The 24,200-nt window shown below is 42.6% G+C and overlaps 1 protein-coding gene across 2 annotated transcripts in view; it reads right to left on the bottom strand.

Moving 5' to 3' along the window:
* Positions 1-3,058: 3,058 nt before the first annotated feature.
* The window catches only part of LOC143279961 (putative ferric-chelate reductase 1), a 50,116-nt gene continuing 28,974 nt past the window's right edge, over positions 3,059-24,200 (bottom strand). For both annotated transcript variants that reach the window (XM_076584342.1, XM_076584341.1), the window contains exons 7-16: positions 22,657-22,770; positions 22,149-22,317; positions 19,941-20,066; positions 18,555-18,670; positions 16,788-16,874; positions 15,705-15,773; positions 14,854-14,953; positions 11,905-12,051; positions 9,478-9,548; positions 3,059-7,814 (exon numbers count right to left, since the gene is read on the bottom strand). In XM_076584342.1, coding sequence (XP_076440457.1) covers positions 7,722-7,814; positions 9,478-9,548; positions 11,905-12,051; positions 14,854-14,953; positions 15,705-15,773; positions 16,788-16,874; positions 18,555-18,670; positions 19,941-20,066; positions 22,149-22,317; positions 22,657-22,770 — 1,092 coding nt within the window. In that variant the 3' untranslated portion in view covers positions 3,059-7,721. The remainder of the gene's footprint in view (positions 7,815-9,477; positions 9,549-11,904; positions 12,052-14,853; positions 14,954-15,704; positions 15,774-16,787; positions 16,875-18,554; positions 18,671-19,940; positions 20,067-22,148; positions 22,318-22,656; positions 22,771-24,200) is intronic.

Genomic DNA, 24,200 nt, shown 5'->3' with positions numbered 1-24,200 from the left:
CTTCTTCTTTTTTTTTTGGCATGTACACACGTTAGACTACTCATTTTATAATTGTCTGATCTTGCTCAGCCCTATGTCCCATCCTCTTCATCGCGGTCATCTGCTGGTTCACGTATTCTCCGTATCCCACATCGTAAACAGTAATCACAAGGTCAGCGTGTCTGTTCATTTCTTGGTCCTGTCTCCCAACCAAATTCGCCATGCTGAAACAAAATCTGGCCTCAAAGCACATCTGTACAAATCTGATTTCGTGGATGTCTAGATATGTGGTGTGGCGTGTGTGTGTGTGTGTGTGTGTGTGTGTGTGTGTGTGTGTGTGTGTGTGTGTGTGTGTGTGTGTGTGTGCAGGTGTGTGTGTGCGTGTGTGTGCGTATGTGTGTGTGTGCGTGTGTGTGTGTGTGTAATTATAAGAATTATAATGTATTTTCTTAACTTAGTTTCAGTGGATTTTTTTTCCTGTGTATAGGCAAAAACATCAGTCTTGAAACGGGGCAGCAGATCCATTTTCACTGTGTCCACGGCTCGGCGAAAGAAGACAAGGCCCGGTCCTTTCCTGCCACCGTTTTAACCTTCCCCAACAGAAGTCAGGTACCCGTTCACACCTGGGTGGAGTGAGGAAAATCTGTGTAAAGTGTCTTTCTCAAGGACACCACACCATGAAGAAACGGGTTCTCGAACCCTGATCACTGGTACTGGATCAGCCATATTGTATTGTATTGTATTGTATTGTATTGTATTGTACTGTATTGTATTGTATTGTATTGTATTGTAAGGGTACGGCGGCCGAGTGATTATAGAATTGAAAATTATTGAAACTTGGATTCGACTTCGGGTGTCGGCACCTGGTGGGTGAAGGATTGAGTTCATTGTGTGTGTGTGTGTGCGTGCGTGCGTGCGTGTGTGTGTGTGTGTGTGTTGTCGATCTTCAGGGTCAACATACATGCAGATCTGCTACTGAGTTACCTTGATATCTTTCCTAGTTATGCACATGCAAAAGATCTGAATACGCTCAACGATCCTTCAATTCGTGTCAACGTTTGGTGGGTTTTGTGGAAATATCAATACACTCGACAAACACACCCTGGAAAACAGGACTGGCTGCCTGCAGGCATGGGTAAAATCGATCACGAACATAAACGCCCAGATAGTGGGAGTTGCAGATGCTCTGTTGATCAGGCCACAACACAAACTGGTTTCACGTCTTGTTGCAGACTGTGTTGTCAGATCTGCTGGGCCTCCTGCTCCTCCGCTTCCTCTTCCCTTTGAGTTCCAGGTTTCCTTGGGAAACCCGCTTTTCCAACATATGGTTCTGGTCCACTTGGGCTTCCAGATCTGCTTGGGAAGCCTCTTTTCCTTAGGGCTCTATGTCTACTTGGGGTTCAAGGCATATTTTGCGTGCTCTCTTTTACATAGAGTTCTGGGTCTACTTGGGGTGCCCTCTTTTACATAGAGTTCTGGGTCTAGTTGGGGTGCCCTCTTTTACATAGAGTTCTGGGTCTAGTTGGGGTGCCCTCTTTTACATAGAGTTCTGGGTCTAGTTGGGGTGCCCTTCTTTACATGTAGTTCTGGGTCTACTTGGGGTGCCCTCTTTTACATAGAGTTGTGGGTCTACTTGGGGTGCCCTCTTTTTCTCTGCCCTTTGGGGTCCCGGGTCTAGTTGTGGAGTAAAGTGTCTTTCCCAAGGGCAGAACATGCAGAAACTGGGCCTCCAGCCCTGGTTACTGAACACTGGATAAGAAGTCAAATGCCTTCCCAATTCTGCCACTGCGCCTCGATGACGGGGAATGGAGCTCCGAAAAGAAGAAGTTAAAAAGGACGGGGGTGGGGTGGGGGCGGAATGGCATTTTGAGCTGGGTGAGAACACAGGCATATAATAGCAACGCTCCTGCCTTGGTTACAAAGACTCGGGTGTCCATTTGACGAACAAGGTCACCACTCGGCTAATGCCAGACACTGACATAAGCTTACAATAGGTCCAACAGCAGGTGAAAGCTGTATATCGATGGTATCTCCATTGCAATGGGAATTCATTTATAGTCTATTGTGAAGGACTATGACTCTCAAACTAGGAGGCGAGATTGGACTGGTTCTTAGTGACGAAGCCTTGAGGGCTAGTTGGTCTTTAGGGACCATCCTGAAGCTTTATTGGCCGAAAGAGTGCGGGTGAAATTTTGGCAAGATACTCTCCACTTTAACTAATTCTAGCCCAGATAATCGGAACAGCAGTTGCCTCATTCGCTGTTCTGATGATCAGAGTCGGACACAACTACCATACAGAGTTGGAAAATGGTGAGATAACTAAAACCGACTCGTAGGACTTGTTTTGCTTCTTGTTTTTTGTGTTGTTGTTTTTTTGTAGCGTTTATTGTTGTTGTTTTTTCTACCATTTGGATTAGTCAGGAAACATACTCACTTAATTGTAAGTTTTCCCTTTTGAGAAAATGGTGTACTTGTGAACTGAGGTCTGACAGGTAGTGACAACAATTATAGGCATGGAGCTTTCAAACCTCTTAAAACACTTCAGAATAACACATCAGTCATTCACAAAGCCCACAAGAACACACACACACACACACATATACACGGATGTGCACACAGAACACACAAACACACACACTCAAATACACACACATGGAAGAAATAGATGGGCATCTATAGAAAACAGATATAGGGAAGTGAGTGCTGTGAACTGGAGTCACTTTGACCCAGGGCTTTCTCTCTTCCCTCTACCAGAATTACTGTGGTTCAAACCTTCTGTTGACATTCAAACATTTCATATCTTTTATATATGCATATTGATTGTAATTATCATGCAATGTTCACAGGCTTTAAATCACAAATAAATTTCTGTTTGGAGATTTGGAGATGAGTGTTCTGTATTCTGCATACGTGTACAATGTAATTTCAATTTCAAATTTAGAGGTGTATAGAATATCAGACTTGTTTATGCTGCACACTGCGATGAATGTTTGCTTTATTCTAACATACATGTGCATGCACACACACACACACACACCCATCCTTGCAAAGTCCTCAATAATTTGCCACAACACAATGGTACTGTATTTGAACATTTATTGAAAATATAAACAATACTCAAGTGCTTTCAGCCCCAACACACTGACCAAATACGCTAAGCATAAATAGTCTTTCTCATAGATAATCTTTACCTCATTATCAGCTTTTTATACTAGTAATTTGTTAATCAGCCAAACATATGGGGAAAGTACATCTGGTATAAAAATGCACACAAAAAATCAATAAAAAATAAATTTGAATAAGATTTATAAAAACATAAAAATTAAGCTATTTCAATATTTGTCCAACAAATTCCAAAGTGCATTCAAGTAAAGTGTTTAAACATGCAAATGGAAAAGATAACAAAATTATCCAAACAACAAAACAAAAAATAAAAGCAAAAAAAAAACCCCCAAAAAAAACACAACCTATAAAATAAGTCAACACAACAAAACCAACTAAAGAGAATAGTTAAACAGCTGGTAAGTACTTATATTGAGAGAAGCTATATACTCAATGTTCCATAGCACCATTCACACGATTATTCATTATATAGGTAACACTGTTAAAACCATCAGTGAAGGAAGAGCAGATGAAGGCTACACGCAACACTAAAAGGCAGATCATTATCCATGCAAAATTAAAAGCAATCAAGCTATTACAATTAAAAAAACAACAACGGAAACTAGAATTATGCATTCTTCTACACCGTCCACGTCAAACCCAAAGCAACATGGCCACTTTCTCTGCAGCAGGACTTCCACACCACAGTGAGAAGAGAAGCATCTCTCTCTCTCTCTCTCTCTCTCTCCCAGCCACACTCACACACTCACACACACACACACACACTTACACAACTGTAACTGAAAAGCAAGCAGTTCAAAACAACAGAAAGACAACCAAGGACCTTGATCTGAAATGCATAGGGATAACAATAAAACATTAAAATACAACCCAGCAGTTCAACTCAAGTAAAAAAAAAAAAAAAAAAAACTTTTTTTTTTAACTTTCTTCTTTCACATTCACACAAGACAACTTTTCAATTGGAGCTAAACCTGTGTCATGTTGTGGACAAATTTCTTGAGGCCACTGTCAATGATGTTGGTCAAGGACAGACAAGAAAAATGAATGCAACAAGCATCTCCATTGACCAGTAGACATCATCTTCTTTGCCCCTCGCCCCGTTAAGATTCACTGGGACAGCTACTCCAGCCCTATTCTTGTCCACTTGACTGAAAGGCATTTGACACAATGTGGAAAGGAGTGTCAACAATAGTGACCTGTCGGCTGGGCTGTGTACTGTGCACACACAGGTCTGTATGTGTCCACTGCTTTCACACAACACCACACACAAGGAAAGAACTCCTGCCATGTTCAGAGGTCACAGGAGCAATTGTAAAATGCACAACCACCCTCAGTAGTGCTCAGTGTTTCTCACTTTAGTGAAAAGGTAAGCTAACATCAGCTGTTTTGCATTAAAAAAAGAAAAATCTTATTGTTTCAATTTAGACCATCAGATCAAACTATCTAGCTGATTCAAACCTCAAACATTTTTTTCCTTCCTTTTTTTTTTGTGGAGTGGGGGGTGTTACAATTTGTAATAGCACCTTGAGAAACCATTCCGTTAGTGATTCTATACCTCATTATTTCTTAGATTTTAATTCTGAAGGACTCGACAACCCTGTTACAGTCTGCTGGTCAGTTCCCTGACAAAGGTGTGTTTTTTTTAAATCCTACGGCCATGACTTGCCAAAAGGGGTGCTGACATTTTTTTTCTGTTTTTTTTATTCACCGATCAACTTTGTGAGCAACTTCACTGTTCCATAAACTCATATCTCCACACCGATTCTGTGACAGCATGTTTTCTTGTGTGTAATCCAACCACCTGACAGATATCAACTGTCTTGGAATTCTGGTTTCCCTGAGCATTATAAGCTGTTGCATCATCATTGGAAACTGAATCACTAAATTCAAGTGTAATAAACTGGGAAAGTAGAGGCAAAGGAACAAAGTTGTACATATCTTTAGGGACTATATTTTTCTAACTTATTTCCAATTGTAAAACTGTGAGCGAAGGATCAGCTTTACAAGCCAGCAGGACACCTCCAAGCTCAGACCTTAACATGAGCCATAAGATTTAAAAGCGGAACTTAATCATAATTTTTAAACTTCAACTTGAAAGTATCAAATCCATCACTACTTGAAATGGATACACATCCAAGTTCAGACCTCAACTGGAGCAAAAAGATGATTTAACTCTCTCCATAAAAGCAACAAATAAGCAATGACATGGTGCTTCACCAGTTTTACAATTCCCTATTTCAGGATAAAATGGGTATCACAAATGACTCTTGAAGGCCTTACCTCTTTATTAGATAAGCCTCTATCATTCATGCATCACAAAAAGAAGTAAAATCACTCATTAATAAACAAAAACTAAATCACCAAGTTACATGACATAGCAGCTGAAAAAATACATAATTGCCAGCAAGAATGAATAAACACACAAGTATGTGTGTACATCTAAACAGCCACATATTGCATTTAAGTCTAGCCCACTTAGCAAAAGCAACAGTGAAAGTATATGAGTGCATAGTTATAAATACATTGTTCGCAGAGTATGTACATGACTATCAGCTCCAAAATCAGATATATTTTACATGATTTTACCCATCAAACCAAGCAGATCAACTACATGTAGCAACACTTATATTCCATGGATATAAAGAAACTATTTTCTTCCACATAACACTGCATAGTACTTCAGCAAGTGCTGCAAAGGAGACAGTCCCTGCCTCATCAAGCTCTGGGTTACACCCTTCACCTCATTATCAGTCTGTGTCTTCATACATGTTCATCTTCGCCATCCTTAGATCTGAAGGTTCAAGGTCCCACAGCCTTCTGCAGCCATCAGAGCAGTGAATCCTTATCCACTGTGTCTAGGGATCAGTATTATCCACTGTGTCTAGGGTGTGTCTACGGCTCAGCATTATCCACTGTGTCTAGGGCTCGGCATACGAATGTGGGGCCAAAGTCAGGCATGTGTTCACTCCTGGCTGGTGAAAGGTGGTCACTGGAGAACACTGCCTCAGACGTGCAAAACCCGATTCTGCCACACAGCCTCCTCATGGACAACCCACATCCAAACCAGCAATAGATGCCTTGAACAGGGACAGAGAGACCACTCTGCTCAACTTAATTTCTCTTTTTTGTTCGTAGACTTGCTGTTCCCATGTTGACTTGTTTGGGCCTTTACACAGTGCATGGCTGTTTCTCAACCCCCTCCCCACCACCCTTTGTCATACAGGCATCCATATACCTTCTTCAGGCAGAAGTATGGTGACCCACTGGTGGATCATCGTCGTGTCAAACTTCAGGAAGAGACAAGAACTGAAGCCAAAGGTGACACCGAACACTGAAAGGTGCTGTGCTCTTTCATGCACTTGTTTTTTTGATTTTTCCTTCTTGTCCAGCCAAATTCTCCACAATGCTGACTACCACTGCACCAGTAGTACTATTCTCTTAGCTCACTGGTTCCATTCTTTGATGAACATGGCTTCCATTGTGAGTATTGTCACTTTTCTGTGTGATTCAGTTGTTGTCCTTAGCAATGGTGTGGGAACGAGTTTAAGAAAGCACCTCATATATCAAGATGACATGGATTTAACACAGTCAAAAGATTTAAGTTCACAATAATTGTTATTGCATATGAATTATTATTAACATTTTAAAGTTGGGTATCGATAAAAACATAGTTTTGAATGAATAAAAGTTGTAATGCAGTATGCTCATAAAACAGAGTATTCTGGAGGGGTTTCAAAATATATACATACATATACACATGTGATCCTTCAACAAAGAACAAAATATTTTACACTAAAAACTACTGCACAAGAAAATTCTTTAAACATACAGCTCTGCATGGAGGGAGAGAGTTCTGTTTCTTCATGCAGTGGTGGTTTGCATGCACAACTATTATTCCAAATGCAGGTGTATAAAATCAAGCTGTAAATCATTTGTAAATCTGTCCATTTCCTATGGAAATGACCAAAAAGTTAACCATCTCCACTTACTTTCTAAATCATTTCCTATCAACAATATAATCAAAGAATAAAGACCTCCCAACCATTTCCCATGAAAATAGTAATAAAACAATAAAGACCTCCCCTTACTTACCCAACCGATCAAGTGTCCTGCCACCCCCTGCCTGTACCCACACCCCTGCACCTCCCCAATCATCAACAGATTTCGTTGTTCAGTCACCAAACCAATCAGATTGTGTTCTTCAAACACCATAAGAAAGAATCACAATCCATATGACACAGTCATCATGACAGAAGACAACAATGACTGTCATATAGTTCTGAGTTACTGTGAGACAGAAAACGGTCGACAGAATATGGGTGGTGGGGCACTTGTCATCACCAAACAAGTCTGAGGACAGATCTAGGCTGCAACTCAACAACAACAAAAAAAACATAAAGGATTATCAGCCCTTCAAACTCAATCTTCTGGCTCCCCACCCCCTTCCAGCCCTCCCCCCTCCCCCTATGTTCAACCAACAGTCACAGAGAGAGGAGGGGGGGGGGGAACAGAAGGGAGAAAGAAATGGGTCACATGATGCTGCACCATCCAATCAGAGACAATATCTGTCCAGATCAAAAGCGTTGTTGTTGTGGTGGGTGGTGTGAAAGAGGCACTGATCAGGCAACGGCGATGATGATGATCATGATGAGGGTGATGATGATGGTGACGGTCAGGTGGAGGAAGAGCATGAAGCGCTTGAAGCGACGGCCCTGAAACACACACACACAGACACCACACAATGGTTATGATCTCAACAAGAGAAATTCACATGTGGTGTATGCTACAAATACAATGCACAAGAATCACAGTCAGTAAATATTAATACATAAAAGACATACACTAAGCTGATAGTGTTTCCCTGTAGGTCAAAACTTCCCTGTGTTTTGCAAATATATGGCTGTCATGACTTATGATCTGTGTTGATTTCTGTTTGACTGGCCAGCACACAGCCCATCCTTGGTCACCATGTCACCACAGACCCTGGCCACTTTCACTGGCTGAACACTGTCAACCCTGAGTGATGGGGGCACTGGCCAATGGTAAGAGCGCTGGATTCTCGCCTGAGTTTGATCCCCAGTTTCAATGCAACAGGTGGGTTTCCGTGCAACAGGTGGGTTTCAGTGCAACAGGTGGGTTTCAGTGCAACTGGTGGGTTTCGGTGCAACTGGTGGGTTTCGGTGCAACTGGTGGGTTTCCATGCAACTGGTGGGTTTCCGTGCAACTGGTGGGTTTCAGTGCAACTGGTGGGTTTCGGTGCAACTGGTGGGTTTCGGTGCAACTGGTGGTGGAGATTTTTCCAATCTCCCACGCCAGACCTGTGAATGCCTAAACCCCCTCTGTGTCTAAATATGCATGCAGAGGATCAAAAGATCCTGTAATCCATGTTCACCTTTGGTGGGTACTGGAAACAAAAACACTACCTGGCATACACACCCTGTTCCCCCACCCTCACCCCCGCCCCATGAAAAGAGTATGACTGCCTACATGATGAGGTTAGAAACAAATAAGGTAATAATCGTAAAGGCCTACTCACACATACCAGTCAACTAGACAGTTGCAACCCACAAACACAGAAGTGTCACAAGCACTGATATATCCTTAACTGACTGCTTCCCTTGGACCAAGTACACATTATTTTCCTTATTGAGTGGACACATTCATTCACTTTCTCGATTAGTTGTATTCTAACTTGGTGCTTTTAGCTTGTTGGCTTTGTCCTCTACATTGTTTGCTGTGTTTTCAAGGGACTGAGCATGTCTTTGATGACATAAGTGTTTTGTGGATGAAGTGTGGCTTTGACAGTGCACGAAGTTGCTGAGATCTGATCCACAGAAATGCAATGCAACTGCACTAATTGGGTACAAAGTGTTGAGGAATATATATATATATATATATATATATATATATTGAGAGATATATATATATATAGATACAGTTTGAGATAGAAAGATAGATACAGTCTGAGATAGAAAGATAGACAGACAGATAGACAGATAGATATGATATGCTTCAGCTGCTTATTTTACTATAATTCATTTTACTTGATCTTGAGCACAAATTTTCTTCTGCATTCCAGGTATCATGCCACTTTGTCCATTTGTAGCAGTAATGAACTCAGCAGTCTGTCAAAAATCCACCCAGCCCCACAAATATAACCTGAAGTGTAGTTAATGCCAAACAAATGACCGGCATTGTTGCTGGCTTCATTTTCCTTGAGTGTGTGTACATTTTGTGTTATGCTTCATTGTCCATGAAAACTAATAAAACAAAACAAAATAAAAAAATCTTACAGTTGGTGAGTGTGTGTTTATATTTTGTGCTATGTTTCATTGTCCATGAAAACTAAAACAAAACAAAACATAAAAAACTCACAGCTGGCTCCGGTTCATCAATGTGCAGCTTAGGGTTCTCACGCTTCTGCTGTTCGTACTTCCTCCTTCGCTCTGAAACATCCAGCAGGCCATGGTTAATACCACCCTGTGAACCCTCTGTGACATTACACTGACGGTGAATACCTGGCGGTGCTGTCCTGCCCTGCATTCCAGACAGCACACAGTGCTTTACCATGACATACACGAGAATACACAAACATATTATTTGAACACAAAAGCCATTAACTACTCAAATACACACACATGCAAAAAAGATGACTCAGATTTTGAAGCACACCCCTCCAACCCACACCTTCACCAACCTCTATTTCACACCTGCCATTCTCATCTCACCTACTCACCTTTATTTCAGACCTACCACACTCGTCAAATCAAATCTATGTGCACCTGCCTCACTTGTCAACTCATCTTCATTTCACACCTGCCTCACTTGTCAACTCATCTTCATTTCACACCTGCCTCGCTTGTCAACTCATCTTACCTGCCACACTCGTCAACTCACCTTCATTTCACACCTGCCACACTCATCAACTCATCTTCATTTCACACCTGCCACACTCAACTCAGCTCTACTTCACACCTGCCACACTCATCAACTCAGCTCTACTTCACACTTGCCACAACTCAGCTCTACTTCACACCTGCCACACTCATCAACTCATCTTCATTTCACACCTGCCACACTCATCAACTCATCTTCATTTCACACCTGCCACACTCATCAACTCAGCTCTACTTCACACCTGCCACACTCATCAACTCAGCTCTACTTCACACTTGCCACAACTCAGCTCTACTTCACACCTGCCACACTCATCAACTCAGCTCTACTTCACACTTGCCACAACTCAGCTCTACTTCACACCTGCCACACTCATCAACTCATCTTCATTTCACACCTGCCACACTAATCAACACAGCTTTACTTCACACCTGCCACACTCATCAACTCAGCTCTACTTCACACCTGCCACACTCATCAACACAGCTCTTCTTCACACCTGCCAGACTCATCAACACAGCTCTTCTTCACACATGCCAGACTCGTCAACACAGCTCTACTTCACACCTGCCAGACTCGTCAACACAGCTCTACTTCACACCTGCCAGACTCATCAACACAGCTCTTCTTCACACCTGCCAGACTCATCAACACAGCTCTTCTTCACACCTGCCAGACTCATCAACACAGCTCTTCTTCACACCTGCCAGACTCATCAACACAGCTCTTCTTCACACCTGCCAGACTCATCAACACAGCTCTTCTTCACACCTGCAAGACTCGTCAACACAGCTCTACTTCACACCTGCCACACTCGTCAACACAGCTCTTCTTCACACCTGCCACACTCATCAACACAGCTCTACTTCACACCTGCCACACTCATCAACTCAGCTCTACTTCACACCTGCCACACTCGTTAACTCAGCTCTACTTCACATTTCACACCTGCCTCGCTTGTCAACTCATCTTACCTGCCACACTCGTCAACTCACCTTCATTTCACACCTGCCACACTCATCAACTCATCTTCATTTCACACCTGCCACACTCATCAACTCATCTTCATTTCACACCTGCCACACTCAACTCACCTGCCACACTCAACTCAGCTCTACTTCACACCTGCCACACTCATCAACACAGCTCTACTTCACACTGCCACAACTCAGCTCTACTTCACACCTGCCACACTCGTCAACTCAGCTCTACTTCACACCTGCCACACTCGTCAACTCAGCTCTACTTCACACCTGCCACACTTGTCAACTCAGCTCTACTTCACACCTGCCACACTCGTCAACTCAGCTCTACTTCACACCTGCCACACTCGTCAACTCAGCTCTACTTCACACCTGCCACACTCGTCAACTCAGCTCTACTTCACACCTGCCAGACTCATCAACTCAGCTCTACTTCACACCTGCCACACTCGTCAACTCAGCTCTACTTCACACCTGCCACACTCGTCAACTCAGCTCTACTTCACACCTGCCACACTCATCAACTCAGCTCTACTTCACACCTGCCACACTCATCAACTCAGCTCTACTTCACACCTGCCACACTCAGTCAACACAGCTCTACTTCACACCTGCCACACTCGTCAACACAGCTCTACTTCACACCTGCCACACTCGTCAACTCAGCTCTACTTCACACCTGCCACACTCATCAACTCAGCTCTACTTCACACCTGCCACACTCATCAACTCAGCTCTACTTCACACCTGCCAGACTCGTCAACACAGCTCTACTTCACACCTGCCACACTCGTCAACTCAGCTCTACTTCACATCTGTCACACTCGTCAACTCACCTTCATTTTACACCTGCCACACTCATCGACTCACCTTCGCTCGTCAACTCACCTTCATTTCACACCTGACACACTCATCAACTTACCTTTATTTTTCTTGTAGGTGCAGCACTGGTGCACCTCCAGACTGAGCTCAACCACAATGTGGAAGATGACCCAGATGACCAGGATCCAGGTGGCCCACCAGGGCACGTTGGCCTTGCCGAAGTCCATGCCGATGAAGATCTGGGGGACTGAGGGACAGCCACACACCATGTTCACAGTCACTGCCTCACTTTGCATACTGTCTTCCTGGTGGTTCTTGTATTGTATTGCATTGCATTGCATTGCATTACTTGCATTGTATTGTATCGTATTACTGTTTTTTGTCACAACAGATTTCTCTGTGTGACATTCGAGCTGCTCTCCCCAGGGAGAGCGTGTCCCTACACTGAGAGCGCCACCCATATTTTTGTATTTTTTCCTGCCTGCAATTTTTGACTCAATTGTGTAAACAGAGTGAGTCTATGTTTTAACCTGGTGTTCAGTTGTGTGTGTGTGTGTGTGTGTGTATGTGTGTGTGTATCCGTGGTAAACTTTAACACTGCCATTTTCTCTGGAAATGCTTTGTCTGGCAATACCAAATTTGGCTTAAACACAGTATGGAAAAAAATCTTCACAGTCATACCAATAACAGGTTGTTAGTCTCTCGAATTAAGCCGTTTTGCCGAATCATTAACAGTTTATTTTCGTTGACATTCCTTCCAAAATCCAAAAATTCTAAAAACCAGCTTCCAACTGAATACAGCCAACTAGAAGGTAGGTTGTGTTCGAAGACGACAACCTTGTTTTTCTTGTTCACAATTAAAAGGAAAGAAATACAAATTCTGGACAGAACACATACAGTGATACTAACTACACCATCGACTTGTTTACTGCATATAAATATTCCAAAGTGGACACTGAATTAACTGGAATGAACATCAAAGAAAAATTGAATCAATCATTTCTTTCAGCCCGTTGTAGACTGGTTCATCAGTGCAGATCTAGAGATCTACCATGTGTTGAGGTGGGCTTAAAGGGATGGCAACATCTCAACCAAAATAAAAGAATAATCGAGATAAAATAAAACACCCCAAAAATATGATTTAAACGGCATTATTACGTCCACAACAATCATATCTATATGTCACATGAAGAAAAAAACGTCAATATTGTTTTAAGTATTCAATCTAGTGGAATGACGTCTGATGCGCAGCAGCAGTGGGGATGAGTCTGCTTGCTTCGAAACTGAACATGCATAGTTCGATCCTGCTCGCATGCCTTTTTTCAAATCTTTTTTTTATTCATTTTTTTCTTCCAAGCTTATTTTATGGATCACATCTAATACAGAGCACTTTTCAAAAAATTTTTTAAATCTCTTTTTTTTTCTCCCCATGATTCCTTTACTGGATAAAGCACGAAGCACAAGTGAGTCTTGAAGGCTTTGCCTCTTGTTTTATTCGTTTTTCTTATCGAAGTGGATTTTTCTACAGAATTTCGCCAGGGACAACCCTTTTGTTACTGTGGGTTCTTTTACGTGCGCTAAGTGTATGCAGCACACAGGACCTCGGTTTATCATCTCATCCAAATGACTAGCATCCAGACCACCACTCAAGGTCTAGTGGAGGAGGAGAAAACACTGGTGACTGAGCCGTGATTTCAAACCAATGTGCTCTGATTCTCTTGCTTTCTTAGCCGAAGCGTTTCCTCCAGGCCATCACTCCACACTTGACATCTCTCTCTCCTTCACTTGTCACAACTTTTCTCTCTGAACTTCTGACTGCAATGTACTGCTGTCATATGCTTGTCTGTACCTTTCTCTTTTTTAAATATGAGACATTATTTCACTGTCCACATGTCTTCATGCTTGTTCTTTTACCTACAGGCGCAATAACCAAACAGTTAAAGCACTGGACTTTAAATCTGAGGATTCCAGGTTCAAATCTCGGCAACGGCACCTGGTGGGTAAAGGGTGGAGATTTTTCCAATCTCTCAGGTCAACGTATGTGCAAACCTGCCAGTACCTGAACCCCTTTGTATGTATACACAAGCAAAAAATCAAATACGCACATTAACTCACTCAGTACGGCCAGTCCTATCTTCTCCTCTACACAGACCCCTCGGATGTCCAGTGGGTGTCTGAATGACCCAACCTTTAGCTTCCGTCGCCAGAATTGTGGTGTTCTTTGTCAACATTCACCTCTTCAGTATAAGAGCCTTCCGCTTGCAATATTCTGATGATGGTAATTGGGGTGAAACGCTGTTAACGTCGTCTCTTTTGCCGTTCGTATGGAGAGAGTTAAAGATCCTGTAATCCATGCCAGCATTCGGTGGGTTATGGAAACAAGAACATATCCAGCATGCACACACCCCCGAAAATGGAGAATGGCTGCCTACATGGCAGGGTAAAAACGGTAATACAGGTAAAACCCAACTCATGTACATGAGTGAACGTGGGAGTTGCAGCCCACAAACAAAGAAGAAGAAGTTCTTTTACCTATTTCACTTTCCCTATGATGATTCAGTGCTGATGTGTGTGGCAGGCACTTGGCACACACACATAAAAGAACCATCAGGAATGAAAGCGTTATCCATGGCAAAATTTTGTTAAAAAAAAAAATCCACTTTGATAGTAAAACAAATACACCTGCTGACAGGGGGGAAAAAAGAAAGAAAAAGGATGGTGTTGTAATGGGATGACAGCTCTCCATGGAAAGAACTGCCCATATTTCACTCAGAGAAATCTGTTGTGAAAAATAAAAACCAACGTAATACTTAACAATTAGGGAAGTGGAGAGGGAAAAGAAAATGAGGTTAGCATGAGAGCATGACATGAAAGGCTAGATAATTTCAAAAGTGGTTAAGCTTGAACACATACATATCTCCAAAGATGTCAATTAAAATTAATTACATTAAAAAAAAAGAACAAAAAAAGAAATACAAGAAGGAAAAAAGGTGTGAGGGGAACAGACAAGCACTGAGAGAGGAGAAAGAAAGACCACTCAGGCCCTTACTGGCCAGAACGTTGGCAATGGTGCCAAAGGCCCAGTGGAACCAGTTGAACACAGGACGGCACTTGTTGTTTTCCGACGGACGGATCAGAGCCAGGATGGGCTGTCAATCAAATGCCAATTAAAGATGTTATTGATACTTACATAGTGCCTGTCATCAGTCAGAGACCAAACTCTAATCAAACGCCAATCAAAAATGTTATTCATAATTATTTACTGCCTCATCAGTCAGATACCTATCAGAGACCTAACAGCTGTCAATCAAATGCCAAATAAAAATGTGTTCATTATTGATACTCAGATAGCACCGATTCAGATACCTATCAGAGACCTAACAGCTGTCAATTCAACGCCAAATAAAAATGTTTTCATTATTGAAACTCAGATAGCGCCGATCACTGGTCACAAATCAAACTCCAAGCACTTTACAAACATGGAGTCATTTGCACAACAGACTGCGTACCTAGGCAGAGCCAAAGGACAGCTGCAATCGAATGTGCATATTACCAACTCTACGTGTATGTGTGTGTGTGTGTATGTGTGTGTGTGTGTGCATGCGTGCACATGTGTGTGTGTCTGTGGAGACCCATAAAGTGTAAAGGAACAAAGTTTATACACATGATGTTTTTAGCACTTGCGACAGTTGTTGGCACACTACCTGTTTCTCTTACTGCGTGTGAGCCTTTGAATGTTTTCATTAAAAAATTACAGGACATTATCATGTAAGCGTTCCTTGTCTGGAAGCCCTTGTTTTTCATTTGATGCTCTCTGTCTGTTTGTCTGTCTGTTTGCCTACCTGCCTGTTTGTATCTAATCCCTTTCTTTTGATCTCAACCCAAAGAAACCAAACTCACATTGATGATGATGCAGACGAAGATGATGATACCAAGGATGGGGTGTGCTCGCTGAGGCAGATCAGGGGCCTGAAAAGATATCAAATAAATCAATTATTTGAATCATTCAATTATTCAAGTCAACTGCTTATTTTCACAATTAATTTCTATCCCCTGTTTCAATCTCTGTATCTGACAGGGTACAACATATACATATATATATTTGTGTGTTTGTGTGAATCAGAATCAGAATCAGAATCAATTTTAATGTCAATTAAACCTGAACAAGGCTTATTAGACAAGCATGCAAAGTTACATGAAACCATGCACAAAAAATGTGTGTATCAATATACATATGGTCACCTGGGTGCCTTTTGATATATATCTGCTTAATATTGATGTAATGTGTTACATAGAATATTATACATTTTGTAAATCACCTAAAGCAGTATGCCACACAAGTACCCCTTTATATTATTAGTAGTATCATCACCCAACACTTGGCTTATATCACAGATTGACGTAAGTTTACGTTTGAGCCAACAGCAAAGTGACAGCTGTATTATCACTGGTTTCTCCAGTCAATGGGAAACCATTTATAGCTTAGTCTTTTGTGAAGGACTATGACTCTCAAACTAGGAGGCAAAATTGCACTGGCTCTTAGTGCTGCAGCCTTGTGGGCTAGTTGGCCTTTGGGAACCATCCCAACGCCGACTGTCCTAAAACCCTCTTGGCTGAGAGAGTGGGGATGTACTTGGGCAAGACACTCTCCACTATAATCAAATTCTAGCCCAAATAGTAGGAACAGCAGTTGCCTCCTCTGCTGTTCTGATGGTCATAGTCAGACACGACTGACTATCATATATATCATGTCAAGGCCTGTGTGCATGCAGACAGACAAACAACAACACAGGGCTCACTGTGAGGTCTGGCAGCAGCACAGACACAGGGCTCACTGTGAGGTCTGGCAGCAGCACAGACACAGGGCTCACTGTGAGGTCTGGCAGCAGCACAGACACAGGGCTCACTGTGAGGTCTGGCAGCAGCACAGACACAGGGCTCACTGTGAGGTCTGGCAGCAGCACAGACACAGGGCTCACTGACCTTGCTCCAGCCGTCAGCCTCCACGAAGATGATGATGATGGCGATCACCGTGACCAGGAACACCATGGCCATGCAGTTGAAATGGGTCTGAAATAAACACCAACAAAAAGGGAGCTTTAAAGAAAGGCTTTAAAAAAATAACAAAGGAAGAAAACCAAAAGAAAGTTTAAAAAGGAAAAAAGTTGTGTGAGTGTGAGTTTGAATCTCAGACATCAGATATGGAGTGCTGGCCTTTGTGGTAACATGTCCGCCTTGGAAGCAAGAGAATCTGAGTACACTTGTTTGAATCCCACAGTTGCCAGTATTTTTCCCCCCAGCCACTAGACCTTGAGTGGCGGTCTGGATGCTAGTCATTTGGATGAGACGATAAAACCCAGGTCCAGTGTGCAGCATGCACTTAGTACATATAAAAGAACCCAGGGCAACAAAATGGTTTTCCCTGGAAAATTTCTGCAGAAGAATCCACTTCCATAGGAAAACAAAATTACTGGCATGAAAATTTTTTTAAATGGGTGGCGCTCTCAGTGTGGCGACATGCTCTCCATGGGGAGAGCAGCCTGATTTTCACACAAAAATCTGTTGTAACAAAAGAGTAGCACAATAAAATACAGTACAATAAATACTGATTTTCTCTGTCCTTCTGGTTACCTTGTGGTTCTGGTAGTGTCAGTGTGGTGTTGGGGAAGGTCGGGGGGAGGGGGGTCTTCTTGTCCGGTCTTGTTTTTTTGTAACCACAGACTTGTCCGTGAAATTTAGGCTGCCTTCCCCAGGGACGGAACATTACCATCATGCAACACCATCCTTTTTTCTGGCATCCTGTCCTCAACACGTATTTATCTACAGAATTTTGCTGGGGACAACACTCTCGCCATGGGTTCTTTTACATGCACTAGGTGCATGATGCACCCAGACTCAAGATACAGTGGAGGGAAGGACAGAACATCCCAGTCCATTTACAGGACTCAAACCCATGGACACTGGGTTCATAGTCCTCTTCCCCCACTTTCCTGGGCTGGTTGTTCCCATTGGCCATATCACCTGATGTGGGGGGATCAATATCAAACCTGAATCATCACTAGACAGCGTCTCCAGTTTTTATGGAAATCTGCTTGACGCACGCAGAAACAAACACTTCATTAGTAAAACTATATCTGTATAACCAGCTTTTTTTTCTAAACAAAACATGCCCAATGTCACAAAGTGAAAAGATGTTAAATCAAAGACAGAATGGTAATCTGCTTCCTCACTTTCTGGCCACATATACAGTTTCAATTCTTCTCTCACATGTGTCCTCACTGATGTCTACAACTGCAGTATCATGTGAGTAACAGAAACATGGCTGTCAATGACTGCTTTTAAATCACTTCAAATACAATTTTCCTATTTTAATGAAATGGAAGGCGAGGGGAGTGGGGGGTGGGGGGATGTGGGCGGGGGGGGCCGGGGCACTTTATTTGTGCATCCATATTCTATACTTGCTTCTTCAATGAGAGCTCAGTCTGGCGTTTTGTTATTAATGCTGAAGGCCCTTACAAGTGCACCAGATTATGCCAAACTCAGGTTACTGTCCCCCCCACACCCGCAACCCAACCCCTAATCCTCCCCCTCTCTTTTTTTTTAATATAAAAGTAGATGTGGTGAAGTGTATAAGGATCAGTCTACAATCTGATTCCTCCATGAGACTGAACAACTGTTTACTCCCACAGCCCCTCCCACCCTCCCAGCCACAAGGTGCAGTGAGGGGAAAGGGGAGGGGTGTGTACTGACCACAAACCAGTAGCGCTGGTCGAACATGCGCTTGTTGGGCCACATGGTCTTGTAGTACTTGGTCATCAGCAGACCAAGGGAGGCAAAGAAGACCCAGGCCAGGATCATCAGGCAGCCTGCACAGTGACCACATCATGGTGATGCTGAGGGGGCTCAGCTGTACACACAGGTAACATGTGGTGTGGTGTGGTGTGATGCTGCGTTGTAATGGTGTTGTGTCCTTCAGTGTGGTGCTGTGTAGTGTGATGCTGTGTGCTGTGGTGCTAACTGGTGTGGTGTAGTGTGGTGTGGTGTGGTGCAAACTGGTGTGGTGCTGCATGGTGAAAACTGGTATGGTGTTTTGTGGTATGGTGAAAACTGGTGTGGTGTGGTGCAAACTGGTGTGGTGTGGTGCAGTGTGGTGCAAACTGGTGAGGGGTTGTGGTATGGCGAAAACTGGTGTGGTGTGGTGCAAACTGGTGTGGTGTGGTGTGGTGTGGTGAAAACTGGTGAGGGGTTGTGGTATGGCGAAAACTGGTGTGGTGTGGTGTGGTGCAAACTGGTGTGGTGTGGTGTGGTGAAAACTGGTGAGGTGTGGTGTGGTGAAAACTGGTGAGGTGTGGTGTGGTGCAAACTGGTGAGGTGTGGTGTGGTGTGGTGTGGTGAAAACTGGTGAGGTGTGGTGTGGTGCAAACTGGTGAGGTGTGGTGTGGTGTGGTGTGGTGAAAACTGGTGAGGTGTGGTGTGGTGTGGTGCAAACTGGTGTGGTGTTGTGTGGTATAGTGAAAACTGGTGTGGTGTGGTGAAAACTGGTGAGGTGTGGTGTGGTGTGGTGCAAACTGGTGTGGTGTTGTGTGGTATAGTGAAACTGGTGTGGTGTGGTGCAAACTGGTGTGGTGCAAACTGGTGTGGTGTTGTGTGGTATAGTGAAAACTGGTGTGGTGTGGTGCAAACTAGTGTGGTGTGGTGTTGTTTGGTGAAAATCGGTGTGGTGAAAACTGATGTGGTGCATTAACATGCTCCAAACGAAGACCCGAGACCTGAACAACTTGACAAAAAGGGCCAACAGGATCGTTAAACTCAACTCTGTCAGTACATGTTCAGTACAGCCCTTTATTTGTGTATATATTGTAACTGTTTACAAAGGTCTGTGCATGTATTCTCGAGTGTAATAGTTGTTATTCAGAGTATATAACACTGAGGGTTTTGCAAACTGTGCTTTTATAATATTATTGATTGTGTTTTTGTGACTTTTATATATTTCTACTTTATCTAATGTGCTTACTCGGTTTATTTTAAATACTGGATTTGTAAAGTACTTAGAGCTTGCTTTGCATGTATTACTGCACTCTATAACAAACTATTATCATTATTATCATCATTACAGGCAAGCAGACATCCCCTTACCGTGAGCCTTGACCAGAGGGTACCTGGCACGGTCCCCGATGCTGACTTTCCGATCCAACATGTCCACTTTGACAGGACTGGCAATGGGCAGCTCATTCACCCCCAGCCCGTGACGACGCAAGTTACCTGCACCATTGGGGGGTACTGGCATTACCTTTCAGTTGGGCCAACAACAAACTGACACCTATATGATCAATGGTTTGGTTTCTCCACCACAATGGGAATTCATTTACAAGTCTTTTGTTAAAGGAAAATGACTAGCATCCTAGGAAGCAAGACTGCATTGGCTCTCAGTGCTGCAGCCTTGGGGCTTGGCTGGCCTTTGGGGACCATCCCTATGGTGACTGTCCTAAATTCCTCTTGACCATGAGAGTGGGGATGTAACTTGGGCATGTCATTCCACTGTCATCAAATTCTAGTCCAGACAGTTGGGACAGAAGTTGCCTCCTCTGCTGTTCTGATAGTCATAGACTGACATGACTGACTATCATTCACTGGAGGAGCTGATGATTTGTGGGTGACTATCATTCACTGGAGGAGCTGATGATTTGTGGGGGTAATTGCTCTGCAATCTGATCTGACAGTGTTCTAGATCTGCTAACCTTTTTGCAAAATTCTACAAGTGCAGAATGGACGGTACAACCCCCATCATTTGAAACATTTTAGGATCAAATTAAGGCACAGAACAAACAAGAAAAGTATCAATCATACCTAAATGTAAGTCATACCAAATTCACAACAAAACAGTTTGACAGTTCCACAGCTTTTACCGGGCCAGTGAAATCAAATCCACTTGGAATAGGTATGATTCACCCAATGCTCTGTTTTCCCATCGTTTTAAGCTGCTTCAACCAGAGTCAGGTACCCATAAACACTTGGATGGAGTGAGAAAATCAGAGAAAAGTGCCTTTCACACGGACACAACACCATGCCGAAACAGGGCCCAAAATCCTAACCACTGGTGAACACTGAATCAGAAGTCCCATGCCTAACCTGACTCTGTCATGGTGCCTGCTACACACAACTCCTTCCCTAACACCAATGAGGGTTTATTTTCTATTTAGTTTTGTCTTTAATATCATTTTTTTCTATTTCACAAAAATGATGTATACATTACAAAGTAAAAAGCATAAGCAAACAAAAACATAATCTGGTATTTAACAGGTACAACAACAAAAACACACCAAAATCAAAAAATGATTCAATATAATGTGTTGAAAAAATAAACAAACAAATCAATAAAGAAAGAAAGAAAGAAAAATAAAGAAAAAATTAGAGAAAAACTTAAGAAATAAAAATCAAATAATTCATCCATCACTCATATGTTGATAATATTACTGATAAAAACAACAATACCAATAACAATAATGACAACAGTATCAAAGACAGTGAATCATGGTTTCTGTCACGATACAGCATGGAATGACGGTTATGTCATTTTCACATGATAAGCACAAAGCACAGCTTCCAATGAGAAATATCAGCCATAGTGGATGCATTTTCCACAGAGAGTTTGACATCTAGGCATTTTATTTGACAGCTGAGCATTTTAGCCAAAATCTAAGCATTTCATGTCTTTTATCTTTACACACTAAATGACTGTGATCCTCATGTATTGTGTGAATCACACCATAAATGAATTTCCATTACTGAGATAATAAAGTACAGCGGCGTGGTTAATGCACTGAACTGTCAATCTGAGGGTCCCAGGTTTGAATCTCTGTAACAGCGCCCGGTGGGTAAAGGGTGAAGATTTTTCCAATCTCCCAGGTCAACATATGTGCAGACCTGCTGGTGCCTGAACCCCCTTCATGTGTATACGCACACAGAAGATCAAATACGCATGTTAAAGATCCTGTAATCCATGTCAGCTTTCGGTGAGTTATGGAAACAGGAACATACCCAGCATGCACTCCCCCCAAAACAGAGCACAGCTGCCAACATGGCAGGGTAAATAATCAGAACGGTCATACATGTAAAATGATACATATCTGTCACAGTGTTTATGTGTGTCTGCCTGAAATCTAATCAAATGACACAGGAAACGAATGATAAGCATCCAATGGCTGCCGTCAGTTGGCTCTACCCAGGGAGGCAGCCTGTTGTGCAAATGACACCGACTTTGAGCTTAGAGCTTGGTCTCCAACTGAGGACAGGCGCTATATAATTATTCGTATCAAATCAAAAATCAACTTCTGCATTCTATACCATCGCTGGCGAAGCCCCGGCTCATCAGCAGGTGATAGGAGGACCCCGTGATGTGGGGCAGCTCAGCGAAGTAGTAGCGCATATCACGGTGCACAGTGAAGAAACAGCGCAGACGTCCGTTGTGGTATGACCCCTGGTTCTCCGACAGCACCGTCTTCAGCCGGTCCCTCTACACACACACACACACGTAGAAAGATACAAATGTACAGCAAAAGTACCAACTACAAAATGTTTGATTGTAAACAGCCATGCACAATAAACATCCCTCTCTTCTCTCTTTTATCAGTATTTCTTTATTTCAAGATTCCTTATACTCTTAATTTTAGTACATGAAGTAAACATAACCAAGTGTACTGCTGATTTCCTTTTCGTCAAAACTTTTTATTGTCAATGAACAGAATGAATAAATGAAATATATATGCAGAAACACAAACACACACACACACACACTCAAAGGAATCCACAAGACAGAGAAGGCACAGACAACACAACGACCCCTCCCACTGACGTTCGTTCTGTCCAGGGCGATGTTCTCTTTGCCAACATTGTGAGACATGTAAACACCAGTGCTTGGAGGCTTGTTCAAGGAGTTGTGAGCGCAGGCAAACACAATGTCTTCACCCTGAAAACACAACAATAAAACAGCTGTTGTTGTTTTTTAAAACACTGGCCCAAATCTACCAACACCAATGATTCCATGGCTTCTGAACTTCCTTGTTACTCCTAAAAAACATCTCTGCTGCCACTGACCCAAATCACAATAAAGACTTTTTAGAAATTTAAAGGTCCTATAGCCTTTTACAGCCACAACAGCAGTGAATCCGTACTCACTGTGTCTAGCTCTTGGCATAGGAAGGCTGGGCCCAATTCTCTCCTTCCGCAATATTTACCTTCCCCAACATAAGTCAGGCACCCATTCATACCTGGGTGAAGTGAGGGAAATCAGAATATCGTTCATTTCCCATAGACACAACATCAAGCTGAAATTGGGCCTCAAACCCTGATGAATGGATAACACTGGATCAGAAGTCCAGTGCCTAGCTGGTTCTGCCATGACACTGCCCAATACCTACATCACCAATAAAACACTGAGTCCTCACCCTCAACAGTCAATACATACACAGGGCTTCTGGTAATGCTTAATAATATTTCCCTGATACTTTGAAAATGGTTAGAACACACTGTGTGTTTTTCAAGCAGGTTCCTGGGACATTCTGAAAATTCCTAGAACAAACACATAAAGGGAGTAAAACCATGTACAGGAGCTTCAGTTTGACGCAAGGATTGTTTTCTACAAAGAAGAGTTCTTTCCCTTCGGCACCTGTCATCCAAGAAACCTGGACAATGAGAACTGGTTGGTGTGCCTACTTTTGTTTGTAAGTGTGTGCGTGTGTGTGTATGTGTGTGCATGTGTGCAACAAGACACCTTTGTTTAGAATGTGCAGTGATACACTGACCATCTGAAGGTAGTCTGGGAACCCCTAGAATTGTGATGAAAGATTCCCCAGGACCCCCAACGTTAACTCACTTGACACAGCTGATTGCTTTTTTTCCATTTTACTCTGGCCATCTGTATGGGTTAGAAAAAAAAAATCTAAAAAGAAAAAGAAAAAAAAAAGAATGCAAGCATATACAGATTTGAAATTTTGTGATAATATGTAAAGTAGAACAGACAAACAGATGAGAAATGTTGAGGCACTCACTTCATAACTGACCGATTTTTCACAAGTTGAAAAAATCACCCAAAGCTTCATCTCTGCTTTATCTTTGACACAGTTGTCCTCTACACTTTTGGCACTTTCATTTTGAGATCACTATTATGGGATTACTCACCATTATCTAAAGATTTGTCATATTCTTCTTTAATGTCAGTACCAGAAGTCAACAGCTTTATCACTTCCCAAAGAGTGAGCATCACACAATCTGATTTGTGTCTTAGTAACTGCTGAAGCTGAGTGAGATGCCATCTTGTCAAGCAAGCAAGAAGACAGCTGGACTGTGTCTGGGGCTGCACTCGTCAAGCACAAAGTACTCAAACAAAGGATTTCAAAG

Source organism: Babylonia areolata, chromosome 3 (genome assembly GCF_041734735.1).
Source record: "Babylonia areolata isolate BAREFJ2019XMU chromosome 3, ASM4173473v1, whole genome shotgun sequence".
Lineage (NCBI taxonomy): Eukaryota > Metazoa > Mollusca > Gastropoda > Neogastropoda > Buccinidae > Babylonia > Babylonia areolata.
This window is presented reverse-complemented; position numbering and strand designations above follow the sequence as displayed.